This window comes from Leptodactylus fuscus, chromosome 8 (assembly GCF_031893055.1).
Source record: "Leptodactylus fuscus isolate aLepFus1 chromosome 8, aLepFus1.hap2, whole genome shotgun sequence".
NCBI classification, from domain to species: Eukaryota; Metazoa; Chordata; class Amphibia; order Anura; family Leptodactylidae; genus Leptodactylus; species Leptodactylus fuscus.
The window spans coordinates 19,620,369-19,643,285 of NC_134272.1; the positions used below are offsets into that span (position 1 = coordinate 19,620,369).

Consider the following 22,917-nt stretch of genomic DNA (forward strand, 5'->3'; position numbering starts at 1 on the left):
CATCCTGAATTATAGTGGATCACTGCCCAAACAAATCAGTCCTAGACCTCTACTTGTTCTGAACCGTGAGCTATCTTCTTCTTATGTCAGTCCAGTTTGTCTCCTGCTGCCTTGTAGATGGGTTTAGCAATTAGCTATATTACAGCAGCCATTTTTCTGGAGCCATCATATAGTCAGAGTCATCTTGGCTTTATAGAAATGCACAGCCCCTCCTCATACTATGTTGTGTCTGATCTGTGGAAGTGATGGTACAAAAAGGTAGAAAGCTTCAGTTCAGTATTGTACTGCAGGACCCAGAGGACATGCCTATGAGATTTACATTCATAACCGAGGAACCACTTTAAGTTAATTGACCCACCACTAGAGATGAGCGAGTATATCGAATACCTCCCCTGCATAGTTATTGGTGTAAAAAAAAAGCGGGAGGGGAATTAAATTTTTCCCGCGTGGTATTTGACCGAGTACACCAATAACTATGCAAGGGGAATACTATTCGCTCATCTCTACCCACCACACATAACTCCTTGATAATTAGTGTGATTCATTGAGCAGCCAGTAGATGGCGCAGTGTGCGTACAGAACTAGCTGAGCTCTGTGTATCCTCTGCTGGCTGGTTCTGGGTCATCCAGTTCCTCTATAATAGCCCCAGACCCCATAAGAAGAGCAGACGTACACAGCGGGTGGTTCAACTACCTGCTTTATTGAGGTTTCACCAGTAGTGACATAAATTAGACGTGACTCAGAGCCGAGAACAGAGACATGAGCACACTCACTCTAAACCCGGTCCATTGCACTCACCATTCATACACACAACAGCCAGCAGAGCGGCGACACTCCACCGATCACTCTCGTTCTTCAGCAAGGGGAAGGATTACCGTGTAACACTTTGCAGGTGGTAATAGCAGTACATGGCTTGCTCTGCAGAGGGGGGGGGGGGCGCTCACACTACGATATACAGAAGCGACCGCCAGTGACACCAACACAGAGTGAGGAACAGGAAATTTAATAGGCATGGTTGGACACAAACAGAGACTCTCCAGCTGCAGCTCCTGCTTGTCCGCTGGGCACGTACTTGCCTTGGCAAGCCAGGCTGTTGGCCTAAGAGGAGGAGAAGCAGTAATGTTAGCTCCACATTTGGATTGCTATTCCTGGCCCTTCCCATAAAATGCTACATCTCCCACAATGCAATGCAGCACCTGTGCCAAGCAGATTGGGGTGAATCTATTAAAACTGAGCTATTGGTATTAAGCTAAATTGTGACTGCAGCTCTGGACTATATAGTAGAAGGCATGATATAAGACCTTATATATAACACCTATCAGTCACGTGGAGTGCTGCGGGGATGGACGTACCAGTGCACGCTTGGTGTACTCCTCTTGAGCGTTCTTGACGTTTTCCTTCTTGCCACCCCAGGCTTTGAGGGCAGAGGCCTGCAGGGCACGGCCATAGGAGAAGGTCAGGGGCCAGGGCTTGTGCAGGGGGCACTTGTTGATGGCGTTCAGATGAACTGTGGCTTCCTCCTCGCTCTGACCTCCAGACAGGAAAGTGATACCTACACCAAGGAGACACCATAAATAACAGCCACGAATCTACCTCCTCACACAACCACCTCTCCTAACCTAGCCTCCCCCCTCTTACCGGAGACTGCAGGGGGCACGGTGCGCCTCAAGGCAGTAACTGTTGCCATTGCAACCTCTTCTGGGCTATACTTCTTGGTGCAAGCATGGCCAGGTGTCACCATGTTGGGCTTCAGCAGAGTTCCCTCCAGATAGACATGGTGGTCACTGAGGGCTTTGTACACAGCAGCCAGGACCTAAAATGATAGCAACAAGGTTAGAATGCCAAACATGTCACTTGTGGTTCCTCCGCCCGCTCCGACCGCAGCTGCTCACCTTCTCAGTGACATACTGGCACCTCTTCAGATCGTGTTCACCATCAGGGAGGACTTCAGGCTCCACAATGGGGACAATGCCATTCTAAAAAGGAAGAACATGGTCATAAGTAAGGGGGAGGGACTGTGACAACTTCATAGGGATTCTGTGGGAAGTTACAGTAATGGTCGTGTGGCGATACCTGTTGGCAAATGCTGGCATAGCGGGCCAGTACGTTAGCATTCTCAAGGATGGCGAGGTGAGAGGGTGTGGTGGCGGAGATCTTCAGCACACAACGCCATTTGGCGAAGTCGGCACCGTCCTTCTTGTACTGAGCGCAGCGCTCAGAGAGGCCATCAAGACCTGCAGGCAAAAGAGCAGAGTAAGAAATAGGAAAAAAGTGGGATGATGGTGATAGCAATCATCCTAGTCTTTAAAGGGCCAGTCCAATCTTATGCATCAGATGTGCCCGCTATATAACATGGCATACATCGTTCCTTACCCTGGGTTGTGGTCTCGCCATTGGTTCCAGCAAGAGGGACAACACCTTTGTCAACCTGAAGACAAAGAAAAGAAACCAATAACACGGATGAGAGGGATGTGGACAGCCACCGGATGGCACTATACCAACCCCACAGGCAGCGCTTACCTTAATGCCTACGATGCTACCCTTGTCCTTGATGACCTTGGTGAATGCATTGCCATTATCAGCCTTGTGGTAGAGAGTCTCGTGGAACAAGATGACACCACCGATGCAGGGGTTGACTCTATCGTCGGCGGTGAAGAGCAGCTGACGGTAGAAGCGGCGGTTCTCCTCGGTGTTCTCCACTCCGATGGAACTCAGGCGCTTGGCAATGCTGCCTGCAAGGAGCGACAAGGGGGTGGGGTCAGTTGTACTACAGTGCATGAGCGCCAACCGGAGGACAAGAGCAGTGGAGAGTCCGCGCCGAGCCCCAAGTAATATTGGAAGGGCTGGAAATTATTTTTTTTTAGGTGAAATTCTGCTTTAAGATGAGTGAACCCCCCCACCCCCAGACTCCTTCCACCATCTTAGATCCATCGCTGAGACTCACTTTACTCCACCTAGACGCTTTCCCCAAAATGGAGTATTTCAATCCATAAATTGTACCCTTAACCCTTTAAGGGTTAAACTCTGACATTACAACTAATGTATATCAGGATCCCCTCCCTGTAAGCTGGCCACGCACGAAGTTCAGTAATGAATGGCATAAGGACACACCTGGATTCCAATATGGCTGACTTTTGTTGTTGGTTTCTATGGCAGTAGACAGGCTACAGCTTTCATTAACATGGTTATAGATCAAAATACACGGTTGCTTTAATCCAAAAACAGCGCCACTCTAGTAAGTGGTTCGTGTCAGCACTGCAGCTCAGTTTCTTACAGCGAACAGCCATGTTTTTTCTGTGCCGGGGTAGTAATGCAGACATATATGTGCAGACACATGACACACGCTTACCTGTGGACTCATCGGCGGCCAGGATACCCTTGCCGGTAGCCACAATACGCGTTGCGATGTCATGGAGCTCCTTCTTCTGGTCAGCAGTCAGGGCGGGGTATTCGGTAGGCATGGTGCTGCGTTCTGTGGAGACAGGGGGTGATCTTAAAGGGACAGCGCTTCAAATTCTTTACAGCAAATCCTATAAAGTACACACAGGACTGCTGACGCGTTACGCTATACCAGTCCTTTATGACAGAAGGGCAGGGCAGAGTACGCGACACACCTACACAGCAGTACCGAGCCCTGACAACTAAGGTTAACCTTTCCAGTGCCAAGAGACTGCACCTAGTACGTTGGTGTTATCTATAGCATCCTTCACAGCGCACCCTGCAGGGTCTAAAAATAATCCAGGGCACCATTTACAAAACAAACAGGCGATGTCCTGACCACCAAGGAGACCTAGAGGACAGACAGACCTCAGCGGCAGCCCAGGGGTTAAGGATGCCGGCCTGCAGTGCGATATGTCACGGCACTTCCTTCTTTATTGCACGGAAATGATGAAGCAAGAAAAAAAAGTTGCAGAATCCTTGAGGGCTGGGAAGGAAACGGAGCAAAAACCCAGAGCACAGCACTCCTCTCCAAGGTGGCAGAGGCCTGGTACACGCTTAACCGCTGCCCCACCAGGCCTGGAGGGCAACCTACACATCTACCCTGCAGAATCCTACTGCTGGATATTAACCCTCTGTGCACCTGATAGTCATGGCATCTATTCGGTGCCAAATGATACAATGTATCTGTATTATGTAACATCATGTTCTGCCACAATAACCCCAGGACCTTCAGCATCACCCACTTCATAACCCCATGGATCTTCCTGGTCATCTCCATCATGCCCCTATCAGGAGGTCCACCATCAACCTCCACCATAATGGTCATTATTTATTCCCATGTCCTCCCTCATCCCCATTCAACCTCATCATCTGACACTTCTGATCACCCACATATCCAACCCACACCACCATGTGCCCTCCCTAATACCCCTCAACGCTCTGGTCTCACATCTACCCCTCTTCCATTACCACTTCCATGCCCTCCCTGATACCCCTCTACCCCACCCCTGGTCTATCTATACCTCTTCTCTTGCCACCCTCATGCCCTCCCTGATACCCCTCTTCCCTACTACTTCCATGGCCTCCCCAATATCCCTGTTTCCCCTGGTCTGACATCTACCCCTCTTCTCTTAAGACCCCCGTGTCCTCCCTGATACCCTCCCATGCCCTCACTAATACCCCTCTATCTCCTGGTATCACATCCCACCCCATACCCTGTCCCTCCATCGTGTTGCCCCCATAGTCAGCTCTCACCTCCTGCCTTTTCTCCAGCAGACTGTTACTCAGTGCTCTAGCTCAGAATGTCATGTAGCTGGCTGAGAGGGCGGGGCTTCCACTTAAAGGGCCACACACCACACAGAGCACTATTATTTGCAGCGCCTGAAGGTCAATCAGGGTTATAGCAGCATCTGCGGACGTGAGGGGTGGGCTCATTTGTCAGGGTGGGCTTAAACTTCTAGTCCCACACAGCACATTATAATCAGGGTAGGTCTGGGATATACGTGCGCCACTACAGGCCAGACATGGATGGAACACATGACACATACATGCACCTGATGACGTTACCAGACGTGACACAAGTCACAGCTCTGATGAAACCTGCAGTCATCTCATTCCCCACCCCCCAATATCCTTCCGGTACCAGGCATCACACTGCAGAACATCTCATACACACTGTACTACTGCAGAGTATCTCAGAGACTGTACTACTGCAGAGTATCTCATACATACTGTACTGCTGCAGAGTATCTCATACACACTGTACTGCTGCAGAGTATCTCAGACTGTACTACTGCAGAGTATCTCAGAGACTGTACTACTGCAGATTCTCAGAGACTGTACTACTGCAGAGTATCTCATACATACTGTACTGCTGCAGAGTATCTCATACACACTGTACTGCTGCAGAGTATCTCAGACTGTACTACTGCAGAGTATCTCAGAGACTGTACTACTGCAGAGTATCTCATACATACTGTACTGCTGCAGAGTATCTCATACACACTGTACTGCTGCAGAGTATCTCAGTTTCCACATGTGCCGTCTCTATTACAGTGTGTCATCTCCTTGTGTACTTGCCTCCTATAAACACTGTATCTGATTTTCCTCTCTTTTCCTAGCATCCTTGTCCTAATACATGAAATTAGGAAAAAGAAAAATTCTAGCTGCGTTGGCCGGGAATTGAACCCGGGTCAACTGCTTGGAAGGCAGCTATGCTCACCACTATACCACCAACGCCTGCATGTCTGCTGCTGTCTAGAACCTTTCCTTCGTTCTGGAGTATTTCCTCTGAGACTCCAGTGCACCATTCCTTACATCTATGTCTATCATTTCTATGTGAGGATAAGCCGGGAAAGTGACTTTGGGGTCTTAGAGGCCACAGCCGGGTGTGGTGACATCCACTGACACAGCATAGACCAGGAGCCAGGCCATGCCAAGCTGTCACTTTATGCCTGGATGAGCCATGTCTGAGCATTTGCAGCAAAGGTGTGAACAGACGAGGGGGGGGGGGGGGGGGCAACATAATTGCCCCCCCTTCAGGTCACAGAGATACCATGATACATGGGGGTCAGTATTTGAGCAGCTGTTAAGTGACAGAAACTGAGCCTCTATCTCTAAGGCCTAGAAATAGCCGTGACCTTTACCAGGCGCAGCAGCTGAAAGCCGGGGTCATCCGGTGTGCAAGTGTGACATGACCCCGCCAGGTTATGTCTCCAAGTGGGCAAGACATGGCTGACTTTGTATTTAGGTCTGTCTCATTTATGACATAATGGGCCTTAATATGCAACCCCTTTAAGCTTTTCTCCTTTATGATATTTGGTGGAATCCCCCTTTAAGAGATTGAGAGACAGACAGAGAGCTAGATAGATAGATGATAGATAGATAGGAGATAGATAGATAGATAGGAGATAGATAGATAGATAGATAGATAGATAGATAGATAGATAGATAGATAGATAGATAGATGGATGGATGGATGGACGGACGGACGGACGGACGGACGGACGGACGGACGGACGGACGGACGGACGGACGGACGGACGGACGGACGGACGGACAGACAGACAGACAGACAGACAGACAGATAGATAGATAGATAGATAGGAGATAGATAGACAGATAGATAGGAGATAGATAGATAGATAGATAGACAGACAGACAGACAGACAGACAGACAGACAGACAGACAGATAGATAGATAGATAGATAGATAGATAGATAGATAGGAGATAGATAGATAGATAGATAGATAGATAGGAGATAGATAGATAGATAGATAGATAGATAGGAGATAGATAGATAGATATATCATAGATAGATAGATGATAGATAGATAGATAGATAGATAGATAGATAGGAGATAGATAGACAGACAGATAGATAGATAGATAGATAGATAGATAGATAGATAGGAGATAGATAGATAGATAGATAGATAGATAGATAGATATATCATAGATAGATAGATATTAGATAGGAGATAGATAGATAGATAGATAGATAGATAGATAGATAGATAGATAGATAGGAGATAGATAGACAGACAGACAGATAGATAGATAGATAGATAGATAGATAGATAGATAGATAGGAGATAGATAGATAGACAGACAGATAGATAGATAGATAGATAGGAGATAGATAGATAGGAGATAGATATATGATAGATAGATAGATATTAGATAGGAGATAGATAGATAGATAGATAGATAGATAGATAGATAGATACGGATAGATAGATTAGATAGACAGACAGACATAAGAGCTATCTTTGGTGGAATCCCCCTTTAAGTTCCCCTTCTCTCTCCCCTCTGTGGGTGGAGATGAGTACGAAGCCCTCAGGGGATTTGGAAGGAGACAATACGAGAGGTCTGGACACGTCCCTGCAGTTTTGTGCTAAGGGATTAAAGGCAAAATCCGGAATGTGCCAGTCAGCGGGATTATGAGGAAGCGCAGAGAAGCGGGGGGCTGTGACATTGCCCCCCAAGTGTCCCATACACTGCTGTATATTACACGTCATGCTCCTGAGCCTCACTGGTGACCGGGGGTCTGCTGGGTAATTACGGTACAGATGAGTAATTACGGTAAGCAGGGATGTGGTGTATGTGATGACTCTCACGTACTCCACGCTCTCATACAGGCAGGGAGAGGGGAGATGGCTTGTCACCGGCTCAGGAAGAGGCACATGGGGGGGCTGGCAACTCCCAAATAGTAAACCAGGGTGCAGCCAAACACCAGGTTTACAGCAACACCCCATCCTGGATCCAGGCCCACTTATCTAACCCGGGCACTCACCCAACCAGATACAACGGGGCAGTGCAAACACATGGCATACAAATGGGCAACTGTACTAACACCCAGCGCCTGGCAGCAGCTGACGCGGCACTTTCTATGGTGCTATTAACTCTTTAACAGCAGCTCCTTCTACAAACAGGAATTAGAGGGGTTAGATGATTATATGCTTCATGGCACACAAAGAAGCCATCATCTGTACCCGCCAGACAGCCGCGGGACTCTTAGTCAATGGGCTGTACATGATATAAGAAGATAGAACATTCCCCCATAAAATAATACTTTATTAGTTTCTGGGAAAGCTGGGTGATTGCCCATATGGCTGCCACAGAGCTGTCACCAAGATCCTAAAAAAAAACGGCTCTGCCATGTAATACATTGATACGGCTCCTGCGCACATAGAAGAAAATCCAATAGGAGCTGTAGTGGCAGCCAGATGAACGCGAACCCAACTTTTCCAGGAAAAGATGTAGCTAAGAAATGGTAAATAATGTAACTTCATGAAAGAGAATGACGCAAGGCTTTTGGGGGTGACCTCTTTGGGATAAATGGTGTATTTAGATAGGTGGAGACTTCTCACCGTCCGCCTGGACCCAAGAACTCGCGCAGGACATGACACAGGGCACAGGTCTAGGTGACAACTACTCTATTGTCTAGGCCTTAGTTCACATCTGCATTGCAGGTTCTGTTAAAATGACTGGACAAGATAACTGACGGACACATTATAGTCAGTGGGCTCTGTCAGGTGCCATTGGTGTGTATCAAGCAACAGATCCAGAACAAAATAACAGAGAACTAGACAGGTGTGAACAGAGCCCGAGCAACATTAATGACACTCACTGGAGGCCAAGTCCTGATGTTAGATAATATACTGTGTAAGAGGATAGATAGATAGATAGATAGATAGATAGATAGATAGATAGATAGATAGATAGATAGATAGGAGATAGATAGATAGATATGAGAGAGGTAGATAGATAGATCGATAGATAGATAGGAGATAGATAGATAGGAGATAGATAGATAATGGAGAGATAGATAGATAGATAGATAGATAGATAGATAGATAGATAGATAGATAGATAGATAGATAGGAGACAGATGGATAGAGAGAGAGATAGATAGATCGATAGATATTAGATAGATAGATAGGAGATAGATGGATAGATAGATAGATATTAGATAGATAGATAGATAGATAGATAGATAGATAGATAGGAGAGAGATAGATAGATGATAGATGATTGATAGATAGATAGATAGATAGATAGATAGATAGATAGGAGAGAGATAGATAGATGATTGCTAGATAGATAGATAGATAGATAGATAGATAGATAGATGATAGATAGGAGATAGACAGATAGATAGATAGATAGCTAGATAGATAGATAGGAGATAGATGGATAGATAGATAGATATGAGAGAGGTAGATAGATAGATCGATAGATAGATAGGAGATAGATAGATAGGAGATAGATAATGGAGAGATAGATAGATAGATAGATAGATAGATATGAGAGAGGTAGATAGATAGATAGATAGATAGATAGATAGATAGATATGAGAGAGGTAGATAGATAGATAGATAGATATTAGATAGATAGATAGATAGATAGATAGATAGATAGATAGGAGAGAGATAGATAGATGATAGATGATTGATAGATAGATAGATAGATAGATAGATAGATAGATAGATAGATAGATAGATAGGAGATAGATAGATAGATAGATAGGAGATAGATAGATAGATAGATAGATAGATAGATAGATAGATAGATAGGAGATAGATAGATAGGAGATAGATAGATAGATAGATAGATAGATAGATAGATAGATAGATAGATAGGAGATAGATAGATAGATAGATTAGATAGATAGATAGATAGGAGATAGATAGATAGATAGATAGATAGATTAGATAGATAGATAGATAGATAGATAGATAGATAGATAGATAGGAGACAGATGGATAGAGAGAGAGATAGATAGATCGATAGATATTAGATAGATAGATAGGAGAGAGATAGATAGATGATAGATGATTGATAGATAGATAGATAGATAGATAGATATGAGAGAGGTAGATAGATAGATCGATAGATAGATAGGAGATAGATAGATAGGAGATAGATAGATAATGGAGAGATAGATAGATAGATAGATAGATAGATATGAGAGAGGTAGATAGATAGATAGATATTAGATAGATAGATAGATAGATAGATAGATAGATAGATAGATAGATAGGAGAGAGATAGATAGATGATAGATGATTGATTGATTGATAGATAGATAGATAGATAGATAGATAGATAGATAGATAGATAGACAGACAGACAGACAGACAGACAGACAGATAGATAGATAGATAGGAGATAGATGGATAGATAGATAGGAGATAGATAGATAGATAGATAGATAGATAGATGATAGATAGATAGATAGATAGGAGATAGATAGATAGATAGATAGGAGAGAGATAGATAGATAGATAGATAGATAGATAGATAGATAGATAGATAGATAGGAGGGAGATAGATATTAGATAGATAGATAGATGATAGATAGATAGATAGATAGATAGATAGATGATAGATAGATAGGAGATAGATAGATAGGAGAGAGATAGATAGATGATAGATGATTGCTAGATAGATAGATAGATAGATAGATGATAGATAGGAGATAGACAGATAGATAGATAGATAGATAGATAGATAGATAGATAGATAGGAGATAGATGGATAGATAGATAGATATGAGAGAGGTAGATAGATAGATCGATAGATAGATAGGAGATAGATAGATAATGGAGAGATAGATAGATAGATAGATAGATAGATAGATAGATATGAGAGAGGTAGATAGATAGATAGATAGATATTAGATAGATAGATAGATAGATAGATAGATAGATAGATAGATAGGAGAGAGATAGATAGATGATAGATGATTGATTGATAGATAGATAGATAGATAGATAGATAGATAGATAGGAGATAGACAGATAGATAGATAGATAGATAGATAGATAGATAGGAGATAGATAGATAGATAGATAGATAGATAGATAGATAGATAGGAGATAGATAGATAGGAGATAGATAGATAGATAGATAGATAGGAGATAGATAGATAGATAGATAGATAGATAGATAGATAGATTAGATAGATAGATAGATAGATAGATAGATAGATAGATAGATAGATAGGAGACAGATGGATAGAGAGAGAGATAGATAGATCGATAGATATTAGATAGATAGATAGGAGAGAGATAGATAGATGATAGATGATTGATAGATAGATAGATAGATAGATAGATAGATAGATAGATAGATAGATATGAGAGAGGTAGATAGATAGATCGATAGATAGATAGGAGATAGATAGATAGGAGATAGATAGATAATGGAGAGATAGATAGATAGATAGATAGATAGATAGATAGATAGATAGATATGAGAGAGGTAGATAGATAGATAGATAGATATTAGATAGATAGATAGATAGATAGATAGATAGATAGATAGATAGGAGAGAGATAGATAGATGATAGATGATTGATTGATAGATAGATAGATAGATAGATAGATAGACAGACAGACAGACAGACAGACAGATAGATAGATAGATAGATAGGAGATAGATGGATAGATAGATAGGAGATAGATAGATAGATAGATAGATAGATAGATGATAGATAGATAGGAGATAGATAGATAGGAGAGAGATAGATAGATAGATAGATAGATAGATAGATAGATAGATAGATAGATAGATAGGAGGGAGATAGATATTAGATAGATAGATGATAGATAGATAGATAGATAGATAGATAGATAGATAGATGATAGATAGATAGATAGGAGATAGATAGATAGATAGATAGATAGATAGATAGATAGATAGATAGGAGATAGATAGATAGGAGATAGATAGATAGATAGATAGATAGATAGATAGATAGGAGGGAGATAGATATTAGATAGATAGATGATAGATAGATAGATAGATAGATAGATAGATAGATGATAGATAGATAGATAGGAGATAGATAGATAGATAGATAGATAGATAGATAGGAGATAGATAGATAGATAGATAGATAGATAGATAGATAGATAGATAGATAGATAGATTTCCTGGCACAGAACAGATATTTTTGCCCCTTGTTATTCTATAGCTATCACTGCCATGCATAGATATTTTCTGTACATTTCTCTGGGCCCGCAGTGGCCCCTGTGGCCCCTCACATCTTACCTGGTGCTGTGGAGCAGGCGGGTTAGTCAGTGACTCAGCTCTGAGTGCCCGCTCTCTGTTGCCCTGTTGCTTTATAAAGGCGGCTGCCTTGGCATGAGGAGCTTGTCTCTGACCTTCAGGGAGAACCCCTGACCTTTCCCACCCGTGTAAATATAGCCTGAATGTCCTCGGCATGTGTAACCCGAGAAACGGTGACATTCACAGGGCGCGGTGACATACTGGTCAAGGTGAAGAAGGACCCTCGAGTCTGCCAGGGGGTCTCAGAGCAGGGCATCTTTAACCTCTTTGTTGCCTAGTACCTCAAGCCTCCCAAGCAGCCCATAATACCTGTCAGATCTGAACACTGCCCTCATGGAGACCTGTAAACCACTGCCACAGACCTCCGAGTGCCCGGGGCCCTGTTGGCCCTTACCATCCATGATACAATGATACAAATGGTCAGCGTGGCACTTGGGGTCCTACATACTGCCCAGGCTCCCCCAAAACTTGAATTAGAGTAGTGTCCTAAACATTGGGGCTGGGTACGTTCAGGTGCATTATAAGTTGACCTCAGTAGGAGATTCTGCACAGGTCTAGGATTCTTTAAAATGAACATCCCCTTTAAATGTCCGATGAGGTCACTTTCTGGAGGTAAAGTCACAATGCCGATGTCACCCACAAGTCGTGGCTCCCAATGTCAGAAAGAGGCATGCAACCACTGGGCCCAATATTTAGCCCTGTGGCTCCAGGGTACTGACCCACCAATACCTTCTGTAGCCTATAGAGGTCACTATCTATCCTCATGTGGCCCTTGTACATGACGAGTGTCGAGGCCACACATCAATCAGAATACTGACTGTTCGCTTTGTGATCTGATGTGGAGCTAAAATACAAGGAGGAGGAGCTAAAGTTTGGCCTTTAGAGAGTCACATAGAGAGTCACAACCTTTACACACCATGAACTACTCCACATTCACAGCACAAACTACTGTTCTCTGTTATCAGTCATGGCAGAGGTGGACAGTCCTTGTGATCCACTGGTATTACTGTGAGGTGTGGAGAGATCCTTCCAAGACACGTCACGCCATATCTATCTCTCAGACTGTTTCTACGGAGCTGTTTGTCACGTGTTTTGCAGGTGGTCACAGGGACTACTGCACATAAAGGGCCGCTGACCTATAGTATGATGACGTGTTAGCTGTATACAAGTGTGCTGTATATAGCTGTCATATATTATTGGCTATTCTTCGGAGCACTACATTTGGCAGAGCCCATCTGTAATACTTCTGTGAAAGTCCAGCCCTGGCTGACTACGTGATTGTCTACATGTCAGGCGGTCACAGGGGCAGCAAGTGATGATGGACGTTGTACAGTATATGGGTGCATGCACACTACGTAACGCCGGGCGTGTATGAGAGCCGTACACGCCGGCGTTACAGCAGGGCTGCCGAACACTTCCCATTCACTTCAATGGGAGCGCTCGTAAACGCCGCTGTTATGAGCGCTCCCATTGAAGTGAATGGGAAGTGTTCGGCAGTCTGCTGTAATGCCGGCGTGTACGGCTGTGATACACGCCCGGCGTTGCTCAGTGTGCATGCACCCTATGGCAATTTTTTTTTTAAACTCGTTTTATTGAAGAAGATATAACAAAATAAACAATACAAACAGGAGAGTGCATACGCAATACAAAATTAAGGAAAAGAAAGGGTTCCAAACAAACAAACAAAGATCCGCCACAGCGCCACCCCAACCCAGGCCTGACCATTTTGCATAAGAAAAGTGAAACGGGGGCTACAGCTCCATCAACAAGTCTCCCTCTCAGGACTCAAAAGCGCCCAATGCGGAGCGCAGCAAGGGGGCAGAGTACTGGGTAAGAGGAGAATCGCACCACGCTCCCAAAACCTCAACGAATTTCTGGGGGCAGCCCCGACCTTTATATATAATCTGGTTGAATGGGAGGATTGAATGAACCAATTTCTGCCATTGAGACACAGAAGGGGGATCGTGAGGCCATCCACTGCAGGGCGATGGCTTTCCTGGCATAAAATAAACACTCCAGAAGGAAAAGCCGGGTATGATGCAACAATTCCTCCTCATCCAGTACACCGAATAAACAAACTTCAGGAGAAAACGGGACAGGGCAATTTAGGACAGCTGTCAGGAGGTCTACCACCTCCCTCCAGAAATCATGTATAACCGGGCAACTCCATACCATGTGCCAGAAGTCTGCCCGGGGATGTGGGCACCTAAGACATTTTGGACTCGACAGCTGACCCATTTTGTGAAGACGGTCCGGGGTCAAATAGCATTGATGCAGAATGAATATTTGGATCAGTCTGTTATTGGCCGAGGGTGAAACATACAGGGGGGATTCCAAAATGTCCTGAAATGTCTCATTCGTCAGCTCGGGAATATTGGTGCGCCAGCGTGTCAGAGCCGGGGCCTCAGATATGGATTTCTTTGTGTGGATTAAATGATCATAGAGAGACAAAATGAGGCCCCCAGGACCCTGAGAGCGCAGCACACCAATCAGCGGATATTCGGAGATAGCACTTGGCTGGGTGGGGAATAAAGAGGAGAGGGCCTGGCCTTTGTACATGGCACTTTGGTTAGTATTTTGGTAAGTATGGTGCCCTCTAGTGCTCCCCATGAGTGTATAGGATGCTGTATACTGTGTATGTGAAAGGGAGGATCAGTCAATGCCCATTCATCGGGGGGGGGGGGGTGTCTAAATTTTGCACAGAAGCCCCTTAGGACAATGCCCTAGGATTGGTAGGGAACTACACGGTGACGGGTCCCAGAAAGCATGACAATAGCGGCGTCGTGTTCCTCATGTGGACTATGTGGCTACTTGTATATAAGGCTCCAAGCACATTTATGCTGTGTTGTCTTAATGCATGGCAGACTGACCCATTCTATATATATATATAGTCCTACTAGCCTCTGCCCGCGACTTCATCTGCGTGTTGTTGGTGTCGATGATCCACCAATATTCAGCAAGTTGCTGCCATTGATGGTTCGCCTGCTCCGGCGTTTTGATAGCTCTTAAGCTGTCCTTCTGCTGAACTTGTTCCTCACGCCCAGCCACATAGAGACTGTAAGTCTAATCCGTTCCATATTCCAGCGTGCATCTGCCTTCCTTCGCCGGTAAGGCCCAGTTCACTTCTGCGTTTGGGTTTCCATTCGGGGAGTCTGCTTGGGGACCCCTGTCACGGAGAAAAGGTATACGTCTTCCTCCGGATGGTCTTTTGAATCAACACGGACGCAAGAGGTCGGGAGACAACAGCAATTTATTGTAATCCACAAAGTTAGTAGCCGGCGGCGGTCACATCAACCGTAATAACAATAAGTCCACAGAAGTCACAATCCAATGATAACTTTGGTTCCTTGGTCCTGTAACTAAATCCTGGCTCTCTGCAGAGCTGTGCACAGGCCGGCTAACTCATACTAACTCCAGCTACAACTATATACTAAGACTGTTACACCTATATCTGTGGGTGGGAAGGGCTGAGTCACAGATCCTTCCCCCCTCACCTATACCAAGGAGAGCAGACTCCCTGTCTACTATGGACAATGCACCATCCAACATCTTCTTGGAGACACTGATCAGATTATCTCCACCCATTGTCCTCACTGGTCCTCACTAGTTAGCGGTATTTGCATACAATGTGCTAACACACTAGACCCTAATCAGCCAACTACACATTGATGTATATAACAGGTTAGAGAATACATTTCACATGAAATATATATTACACATTGCCTATAGTATAGACTCTAACCATCCCGTGACAACCCCCTGAACGTAAACCTATCCACATAAAAAATCGGATACCTGGGAAACCAGCGGACCCCATAGACTATAATGAGGTCCGTGTGGTTTCCGCTCGGTGCAGAGCTTGCAGGACTTTTCTATCCACATATTTTTTGTGGATAGGGGAACGGAATGGCCCAAATGCAGATGTGAACAGGGTCTAAGCTGGTACCAGGATTAGTGGATGGCAAACCCTGACCCCTTCAGGAGGCTGACAGGTCTAATGGGGGCGCTACAGTACAGCCACCAATAGCCTGTGTGGGGCACCTGCATTACCACTCTGTAAGAACTGTGCGGGTGTACTAGAGGCCTATGTCCGCACCATGGCCAGACTGTCCCCCGCTCCCTCCTTGCTGTATTAGTACATACTACAATATTAGTATTGCTGTACGTGACTCCTAATAGTATGGCGGTCGTGTCTGTGTGATTGTAGCCTACGTTGTGTCTATGGCATCCGTGAGCGGCAGCTCTGGGGAGACATTACCGCAGCCACTTCCTGCTAATTACATTAATCCACTGCTGCTCGTCCTGCGGCTGCGTCCCCCGGGGTCACCTCCTCTCCCATTACCCCGGCCCCGGGGAGCCGCTTCCTGCACATCAGTAATTGAATATCTATTTATAACCAACAAGACGCCCGATCAATATGTTCTCGTAAGTCTGAGACGGCGGCCGCTATATATACAAACCGGGCCTTGCGCTGAAGGTCACTGCCAGGGGAACCTGTGGTCACACACTTAACCTCTGCCATGCCAGCTGACTACGGGATTGTCTACATGTCAGGCCGGTCACAGGGGCAGCGGGTGATGATGGAAGTAGGCAAGAGGCGCCCACTAGTGCTCCCTATGAGTGTGTAGGATGCTGTATACTGTGTATAGGAGAGGGAGGATCAGTCAGCGGCCATTCATCAGAAGGGGGAGTTCTTTCTAAATTTTGCATGGAGGCTCCTTAGGACAATGCACATGGTAACATTGCTTGTGATGCTTGCTGGAACGTTACCCCCTCCCCCACCACATTCCTGCAGACACACAATATCACAGTTCCAGCGCCACCTGCAGGCGGCCTGTGCTCATAACATATTACAATGTATTGCACAGCCAGCTCAGATCTCGCTCTAGCGCCACCTGCTGACTGTGCTTGTTACACGTTACATACTGTTGTACAGTCAGTTCTTTGTCCAGCACCACCTGCAGGCCGCCTGTGCTCATCACATCTTACTCCCGTATTGCATAATCAGTTCGGACCCATCTCTCCAGTGCCACCTGTTGGCCGACTTGTGTGATCACACCTTACAGACTACAGTACACAGTCTGCTCTATATCCAGCAGCACCACCTGCAGGAGGCCTTTCTTATTACATCCGCTGACGGACGCCATCATGGTGATTACTATCACAGGCATTGTCAGGAGATTATGTCGTATCAAGGCGACAGAGAGGCCTAGAAAGGGAAAAATATCATCAGGATAAGAATCTGAACAAAGTAAGAAAATAAAAAGCAAAACATTTTGGAGCCGCCCGAACAGGGACTTGAACCCTGGACCCTCAGATTAAAAGTCTGATGCTCTACCGACTGAGCTATCCGGGCTCCATAGGAAACAACTGTGCTATCTGGGGTCTATAGGAAACGTCCGACCGCGTGCCGACAACTGTAAAGAGAACTGACTCTACTGACCAAACTATCCAGGGTCTATAGGGAACATCCCATACTCTACCGACTGAGCTATCCGGAGTCTATAGGGAACATCCCATAATCTACCGACTGAGCTATCCGGAGTCTATAGGGAACATCCCATAATCTACCGACTGAGCTATCTGGAGTCTATAGGGAACAGTCATCAGGAGTGACCTGTAAACATAATGCCTCCACTGATACATTGTAACAGATCTGCTTTCTCTTTACTACAATATTTTCACTTGCTACAAATGTTGCACAAGGATGACGTATAACAGAGCGGCAATGAGCCTGTTCACATTACAGTTACTAGCTGTAGGAATCCCAACAGCATTTCCCCAATATACGTCCCCTATTGTATGTTATCGCCCTCACAGCTGTGGAGAGGAATGGGTGTCCATGCCAAGAAGAGTTTGGACTACAAACAGTTAAAATTAATTATTTAATATACAAAAAAATATATAAAAATTAACAATAGACAAAATGTATAAAATGATCTGTACAGTAGAGGGCGCTGGTGGTGAGGAGGAGTACGGGCACATCTGCACCCAATAATATATACAGGGGGGTGGGCACATCACTGGGCATGAAGGTAGGCACTGAGTACGGGGGCCGCGCTGTTCTGTCCTCATCACCGCATCTTGATCTCACAGCAGATACAGTTTATGATGCTGCAGTCCGGAGGCTGATAGACACAGGCGAACCCGCACGGACAACTGGAGAGATCGCGACATCCAGCGCAACTCTGCCGAAGAGAGAGACATAAGAAGCTGCTATTAACAGGGGTTCACTTACTTTACTCACAAGTGCCGCCCCCTAATAACTGAGCTAATATCCCAGAATGCAATGCACCTCTGTCTCCAATTGGGGCACAAGACATGACGAGGAGATCCGGGTGTGAATACACCATAAGACATGATGGAGCAGCGTGTCACAGTGGTTGTGACTACAGGAAAACAGCAATGTAGCAGCAGAATTGTGGACACAGCTCCGGATGTGACTGGAGCACAAGACATGATGTAACAGAAGAACTGAGGATGCAGATATGGATGTGACTACAGTATAAGACACAATGTAGCCACAAAATTGAAAATGCAGCTCTGGATGTTCCCGAGCATAAAACATGATGTTGCAGGAGAATTGAGGCTGCAGCTCTGGATGGGACTAGAGTATAAAACGTGTATCAAGAGAATTGAGAACGCAGCTGTGGATATTCCCGAGCATAAACCATGATGTAGCAGGAGAATTAAGGAAGAGACTCTGGTTGTGACTGGAATATCAGACACGACGTAGCAGGAGAATTGAGGCTTCAGCTCTGAATGTGACAAGGGTATAATACGTGACGTAACAGGAAAACTGTAGATGCATTCATGGATATGACCAGAGTATACGACAAATGAGACAGCGGTATTGTGAATGCAGCTTTGGATGTGACTGGAGCAGAACGCAAGATGGAACAGGAGACTTGTTTTCATACATCAGGTTTTCCTGTAATGTTTCTGTGGTCTCCTAAACCGTATATTGAGGACTATGGAAGAATACAGGTCACCATGTGCTGTGGACAGGGCTCTGAGGAGTCCGACTCTTACCGGCTTGGTAGGACAGCAGTTATCCATACAGCTGGTGACTGTGGGAACCTTACAGTCACATGACTGCGCACAACTGGCACACATATCACAGAAGCCAAAGTCGCCCACTTTCTGCCACCCCATACAAGACGGGCAGCAGCCGCGAGCCTGAAAAGTAAAGAGGAAAAGTTACAGCAGAAAAAGTGATGTGACGCGATTTGCCCATTGTAACATAAAATACCGCACTGTAAAAAGTCTGCCCTAGTGTGAAATGGAGAGAAAATTCTTAAGCCGGGGATACCCCAAGTGCCTACTGCAACAAAAGTGGTCAGAAGAGGAGAATAATGGAGAGTCCCTTTATACACAGAACTGACCAAGTAGTCAGGAAGCACGGGCAAACCCCAGGCCCCATAGAGGGGTAATGTCACACAGAAGCTGGTATTTCAGACAAATACCCTCCAAACAGAGTGAGTGCGGCCTCCCGGAGGTGGGAACTTTCTCTTGTGACATATTTTGGAACTCCATAATATTGTTTCTATGTAGCCTGCATGCCATAAATACTAAAGGGGGCTTTCTGGCCCCTAATGCATGTTTCATACTCATGACCTATACACAGGATAGGTCATCAGTATTTGGCCTCTAGGGGTCTGAACCTGGACCCCGCACTGATCCGTAGATCCAGCTAACCTGGAGCACTGGAAGCTACAGCAGAGGATGGGGAGTGGTCTATTCAAGTGATAGGTGCAGAGCCACCACTATACAGTGTACGGAGCCACCACAACACATTGTACGGAACCACCACTATACAGTATATGGAGCTACCATTATATAGTGTACGGAGCCGCCATTATACAGTGTACGGAACCACCACTATACAGTATATGGAGCTACCATTATATAGTGTACGGAGCCGCCATTATACAGTGTACGGAACCACCACTATACAGTGTACAGAGCCACCGCTATACAGTGTATGGAACCACTACTACACAGTGTACGGAACCACCGCTATACAGTGTAGAGAGATTCCGCACTACTCCTATTACATGAATAGACTACATTCACTCCTGCAGCTTGTCCAACTAACAGCTGCAGGGTCCGGGTGGCAGACCCCCACAGATCACACACTGAGGATAGGTCATCAGTATGCAACATGCAGTGGCGTAACTACGGTGGTAGCAGTGGTAACAGCTGCCACAGGGCCCAGGACATTAGGGGCCCGGCGACAGCCGCTACCCCTGCGCTTTTTTTTCCCCCTTAATAGGCTCCTTAATATCCCCACACCCTCAAGGGTCCCATACCTTCCCTACCATAAGTAGAAGATCGGCTTCTTGTAAAAGCTTCTGCACACAGCAGCTTCCTGTTCCGCCCCTCCCCCTCCTCAGTATCGGAGTGTGAGGGGAGACATCCTGTGCGATGTATCTGCTCTCTTCACTCATAGACAGAGCTGCACAACCACATGTAAGTATATTTTTGGATAAAATATGTATAGATGTGTATATGTGTTTATATTATGTGTCTTATATGCTGTGTGAGGGCTGTATGTGTGTAGATAGGTGTGTGTATATGTTGTATATGAATGTATGTGTGTGAGTAGATGTGTATAAGTGTAAGTATATAGAGCATATCAATGTCTATCTATCTATCTATTGTAGAATTGTATTTTATAATGTGATGTTTAGGCGTGGTTCACATCTGCATTCAGGTTTCTGTTCGTGGAGTCTACTTGGTACCCCCCAAACAGAAATCTATACGCATTAAAAAGCGGTTACTTTCAGGGTCTCCAATTATTATACTCTGGGGTATGAAAATACCCCAGAGTATAATAATTGTTCATGGGTGTTCATTATGGGGCATAATGGTGTGAGTGGGGCCACTATGGGGCATAATAGAGCGTGCAGGAATTTGGCGGAGGTCGGTCGGTCAAGGTCTTTAGTGTCATGTCAAAAGTTCGCCACGGGGCCCCGCCATTTCTAGTTACGCCACTGGTAACATGCACTAGGGGCTGGATCACCCCTTTAATGAAGCAGTGGATTTACTGTTCTGTATACCCAGACCTGTCTGTTTGACATCACCCACCTGGAGACACTGGTGAACCAAAAGGAGAAGCAGCAGCACAATGAGATACAGCGACACGGCCAGGAATATCACACCCGGCAGAGGGATGCTGAGTTCTGGGGCGGCCGCCGTAGAAGACGAGACTGCAGGGAACGTCAGAGCCTGGAAGAGACAACATTGAGTGGTTCATGGAGGAAAAAGACCACAGTGAGTGGCTCATGGAGCGAAGAGACCACAGTGAGTGGCTCATGGAGGAAAGAGACACCAGTGAGTGGTTCATGGAGGGAAGATACACCAGTGAGTGGTTCATGCAGAGAAGAGACACCAGTGAGTGGCTCATGGAGAGAAGAGACACCAGTGAGTGGTTCGTGGAGGGAAGAGACACCAGTGAGTGGTTCATGGAGAGAAGAGACACCAGTGAGTGGTTCATGGAGGGAAGAGACACCAGTGAGTGGCTCATGGAGAGAAGAGACCACAGTGAGTGGTTAATGGAAGAAAGAGACAACAGTGAGTGGCTCATGGAGGGAAGAGACACCAGTGAGTGGTTCATGGAGAGAAGAGACCACAGTGAGTGGTTAATGGAAGAAAGAGACACCAGTGAGTGGTTCATGGAGGAAAGAGACGACAGTGAGTGGCTCATGGAGGGAAGAGACACCAGTGAGTGGTTCATGGAGAGAAGAGACACCAGTGAGTGGTTCATGGAGGGAAGAGACAACGTGATGAGAAACCTGCTGTGGTGACATCTGTGTCACCATGGATGGGCACCAGATACTCACCGCCATCAGCTCCACCGTACCCAACCCTAGGAGAGAAGATTGACAATGGTAAGTGCCAGGAACAGCGGGTGACATCGCCCACCCTGCAGAAGAACCGCACCATGACGTGATTGTCACAGGTCAATTCTGCACTTGAACCCCAGGAGGCGCTTAACGTTACCTAACGGTGCACTATAAGGCGAGTGTGGTGACATAGTGTAGTGTGGTGACATTGTGTAGTGTGGTGACATAGTGTAGTGTGGTGACATAGTGTAGTGTGGTGACATTGTGTAGTGTGGTGACATAGTGTAGTGTGGTGACATTGTGTAGTGTGGTGACATAGTGTAGTGTGGTGAAATTGTGTAGTGTGGTGACATAGTGTAGTGTGGTGACATAGTGTAGTGTGGTGACATAGTGTAGTGTGGTGACATTGTGTAGTGTGGTGACATAGTGTAGTGTGGTGACATAGTGTAGTGTGGTGACATTGTGTAGTGTGGTGACATAGTGTAGTGTGGTGACATAGTGTAGTGTGGTGACATTGTGTAGTGTGGTGACATAGTGTAGTGTGGTGACATTGTGTAGTGTGGTGACATTGTGTAGTGTGGTGACATAGTGTAGTGTGGTGACATTGTGTAGTGTGGTGACATAGTGTAGTGTGGTGACATAGTGTAGTGTGGTGACATTGTGTAGTGTGGTGACATAGTGTAGTGTGGTGACATTGTGTAGTGTGGTGACATAGTGTAGTGTGGTGACATTGTGTAGTGTGGTGACATAGTGTAGTGTGGTGACATTGTGTAGTGTGGTGACATAGTGTAGTGTGGTGACATAGTGTAGTGTGGTGACATAGTGTAGTGTGGTGACATTGTGTAGTGTGGTGACATAGTGTAGTGTGGTGACATAGTGTAGTGTGGTGACATTGTGTAGTGTGGTGACATAGTGTAGTGTGGTGACATTGTGTAGTGTGGTGACATAGTGTAGTGTGGTGACATTGTGTAGTGTGGTGACATTGTGTGTAGCTTCATTGTCTCATTGTTTCCATCTGTGGCCATTGTGTATTCTATACATCCTATCC

The 22,917-nt window shown here is 45.5% G+C and overlaps 2 protein-coding genes and 2 non-coding genes across 4 annotated transcripts; all 4 read right to left on the reverse strand.

The window, feature by feature from the left end:
• Positions 1-679: 679 nt before the first annotated feature.
• On the reverse strand, positions 680-12,116 carry ALDOA (aldolase, fructose-bisphosphate A). The gene is made up of 9 exons (XM_075284837.1): positions 12,004-12,116; positions 3,350-3,472; positions 2,521-2,732; positions 2,374-2,428; positions 2,074-2,234; positions 1,893-1,976; positions 1,639-1,813; positions 1,353-1,552; positions 680-1,098 (listed from the first exon to the last, which is right to left on the reverse strand). The coding sequence occupies exons 2-9, from the start codon at positions 3,459-3,461 to the stop codon at positions 1,003-1,005; spliced, it is 1,095 nt and encodes a 364-aa protein (XP_075140938.1). The 5' UTR covers positions 3,462-3,472; positions 12,004-12,116; the 3' UTR covers positions 680-1,002.
• Positions 5,608-5,679, reverse strand: TRNAG-UCC (transfer RNA glycine (anticodon UCC)). Its single transcript has one exon. It is a non-coding gene; the product is annotated as a tRNA-Gly (tRNA).
• A 5,188-nt stretch (positions 12,117-17,304) lies between the features above and the next one.
• TRNAK-UUU (transfer RNA lysine (anticodon UUU)) lies at positions 17,305-17,377 on the reverse strand. The gene has a single exon. It is a non-coding gene; the product is annotated as a tRNA-Lys (tRNA).
• Positions 17,378-18,052: 675 nt separating this feature from the next.
• Positions 18,053-21,888, reverse strand: LOC142216715 (uncharacterized). The gene is made up of 4 exons (XM_075284750.1): positions 21,867-21,888; positions 21,112-21,252; positions 19,054-19,200; positions 18,053-18,209 (listed from the first exon to the last, which is right to left on the reverse strand). Exons 1-4 carry the CDS (start codon positions 21,870-21,872, stop codon positions 18,096-18,098), a joined length of 408 nt encoding a protein of 135 aa, XP_075140851.1. The 5' UTR covers positions 21,873-21,888; the 3' UTR covers positions 18,053-18,095.
• Positions 21,889-22,917: the final 1,029 nt, after the last annotated feature.

What these genes read in the sequence shown, in the direction of transcription:
- ALDOA (XM_075284837.1), bottom strand. Translation starts at nt 3,461, where the DNA reads ATGCCTACCGAATACCCCGCCCTGACTGCTGACCAGAAGAAGGAGCTC. An exon ending in GTAGCATCGTAGGCATTAAG is followed by an intron (nt 2,429 to 2,520) that starts GTAAGCGCTGCC and finishes CTTTGTCTTCAG; the next exon opens with GTTGACAAAGGTGTTGTCCC. An exon ending in GCCAGTATGTCACTGAGAAG is followed by an intron (nt 1,814 to 1,892) that starts GTGAGCAGCTGC and finishes CTATCATTTTAG; the next exon opens with GTCCTGGCTGCTGTGTACAA.
- LOC142216715 (XM_075284750.1), bottom strand. An exon ending in TGGTTCACCAGTGTCTCCAG is followed by an intron (nt 19,201 to 21,111) that starts GTGGGTGATGTC and finishes TTTACTTTTCAG; the next exon opens with GCTCGCGGCTGCTGCCCGTC. An exon ending in ACTGCTGTCCTACCAAGCCG is followed by an intron (nt 18,210 to 19,053) that starts GTAAGAGTCGGA and finishes TCTCTTCGGCAG; the next exon opens with AGTTGCGCTGGATGTCGCGA.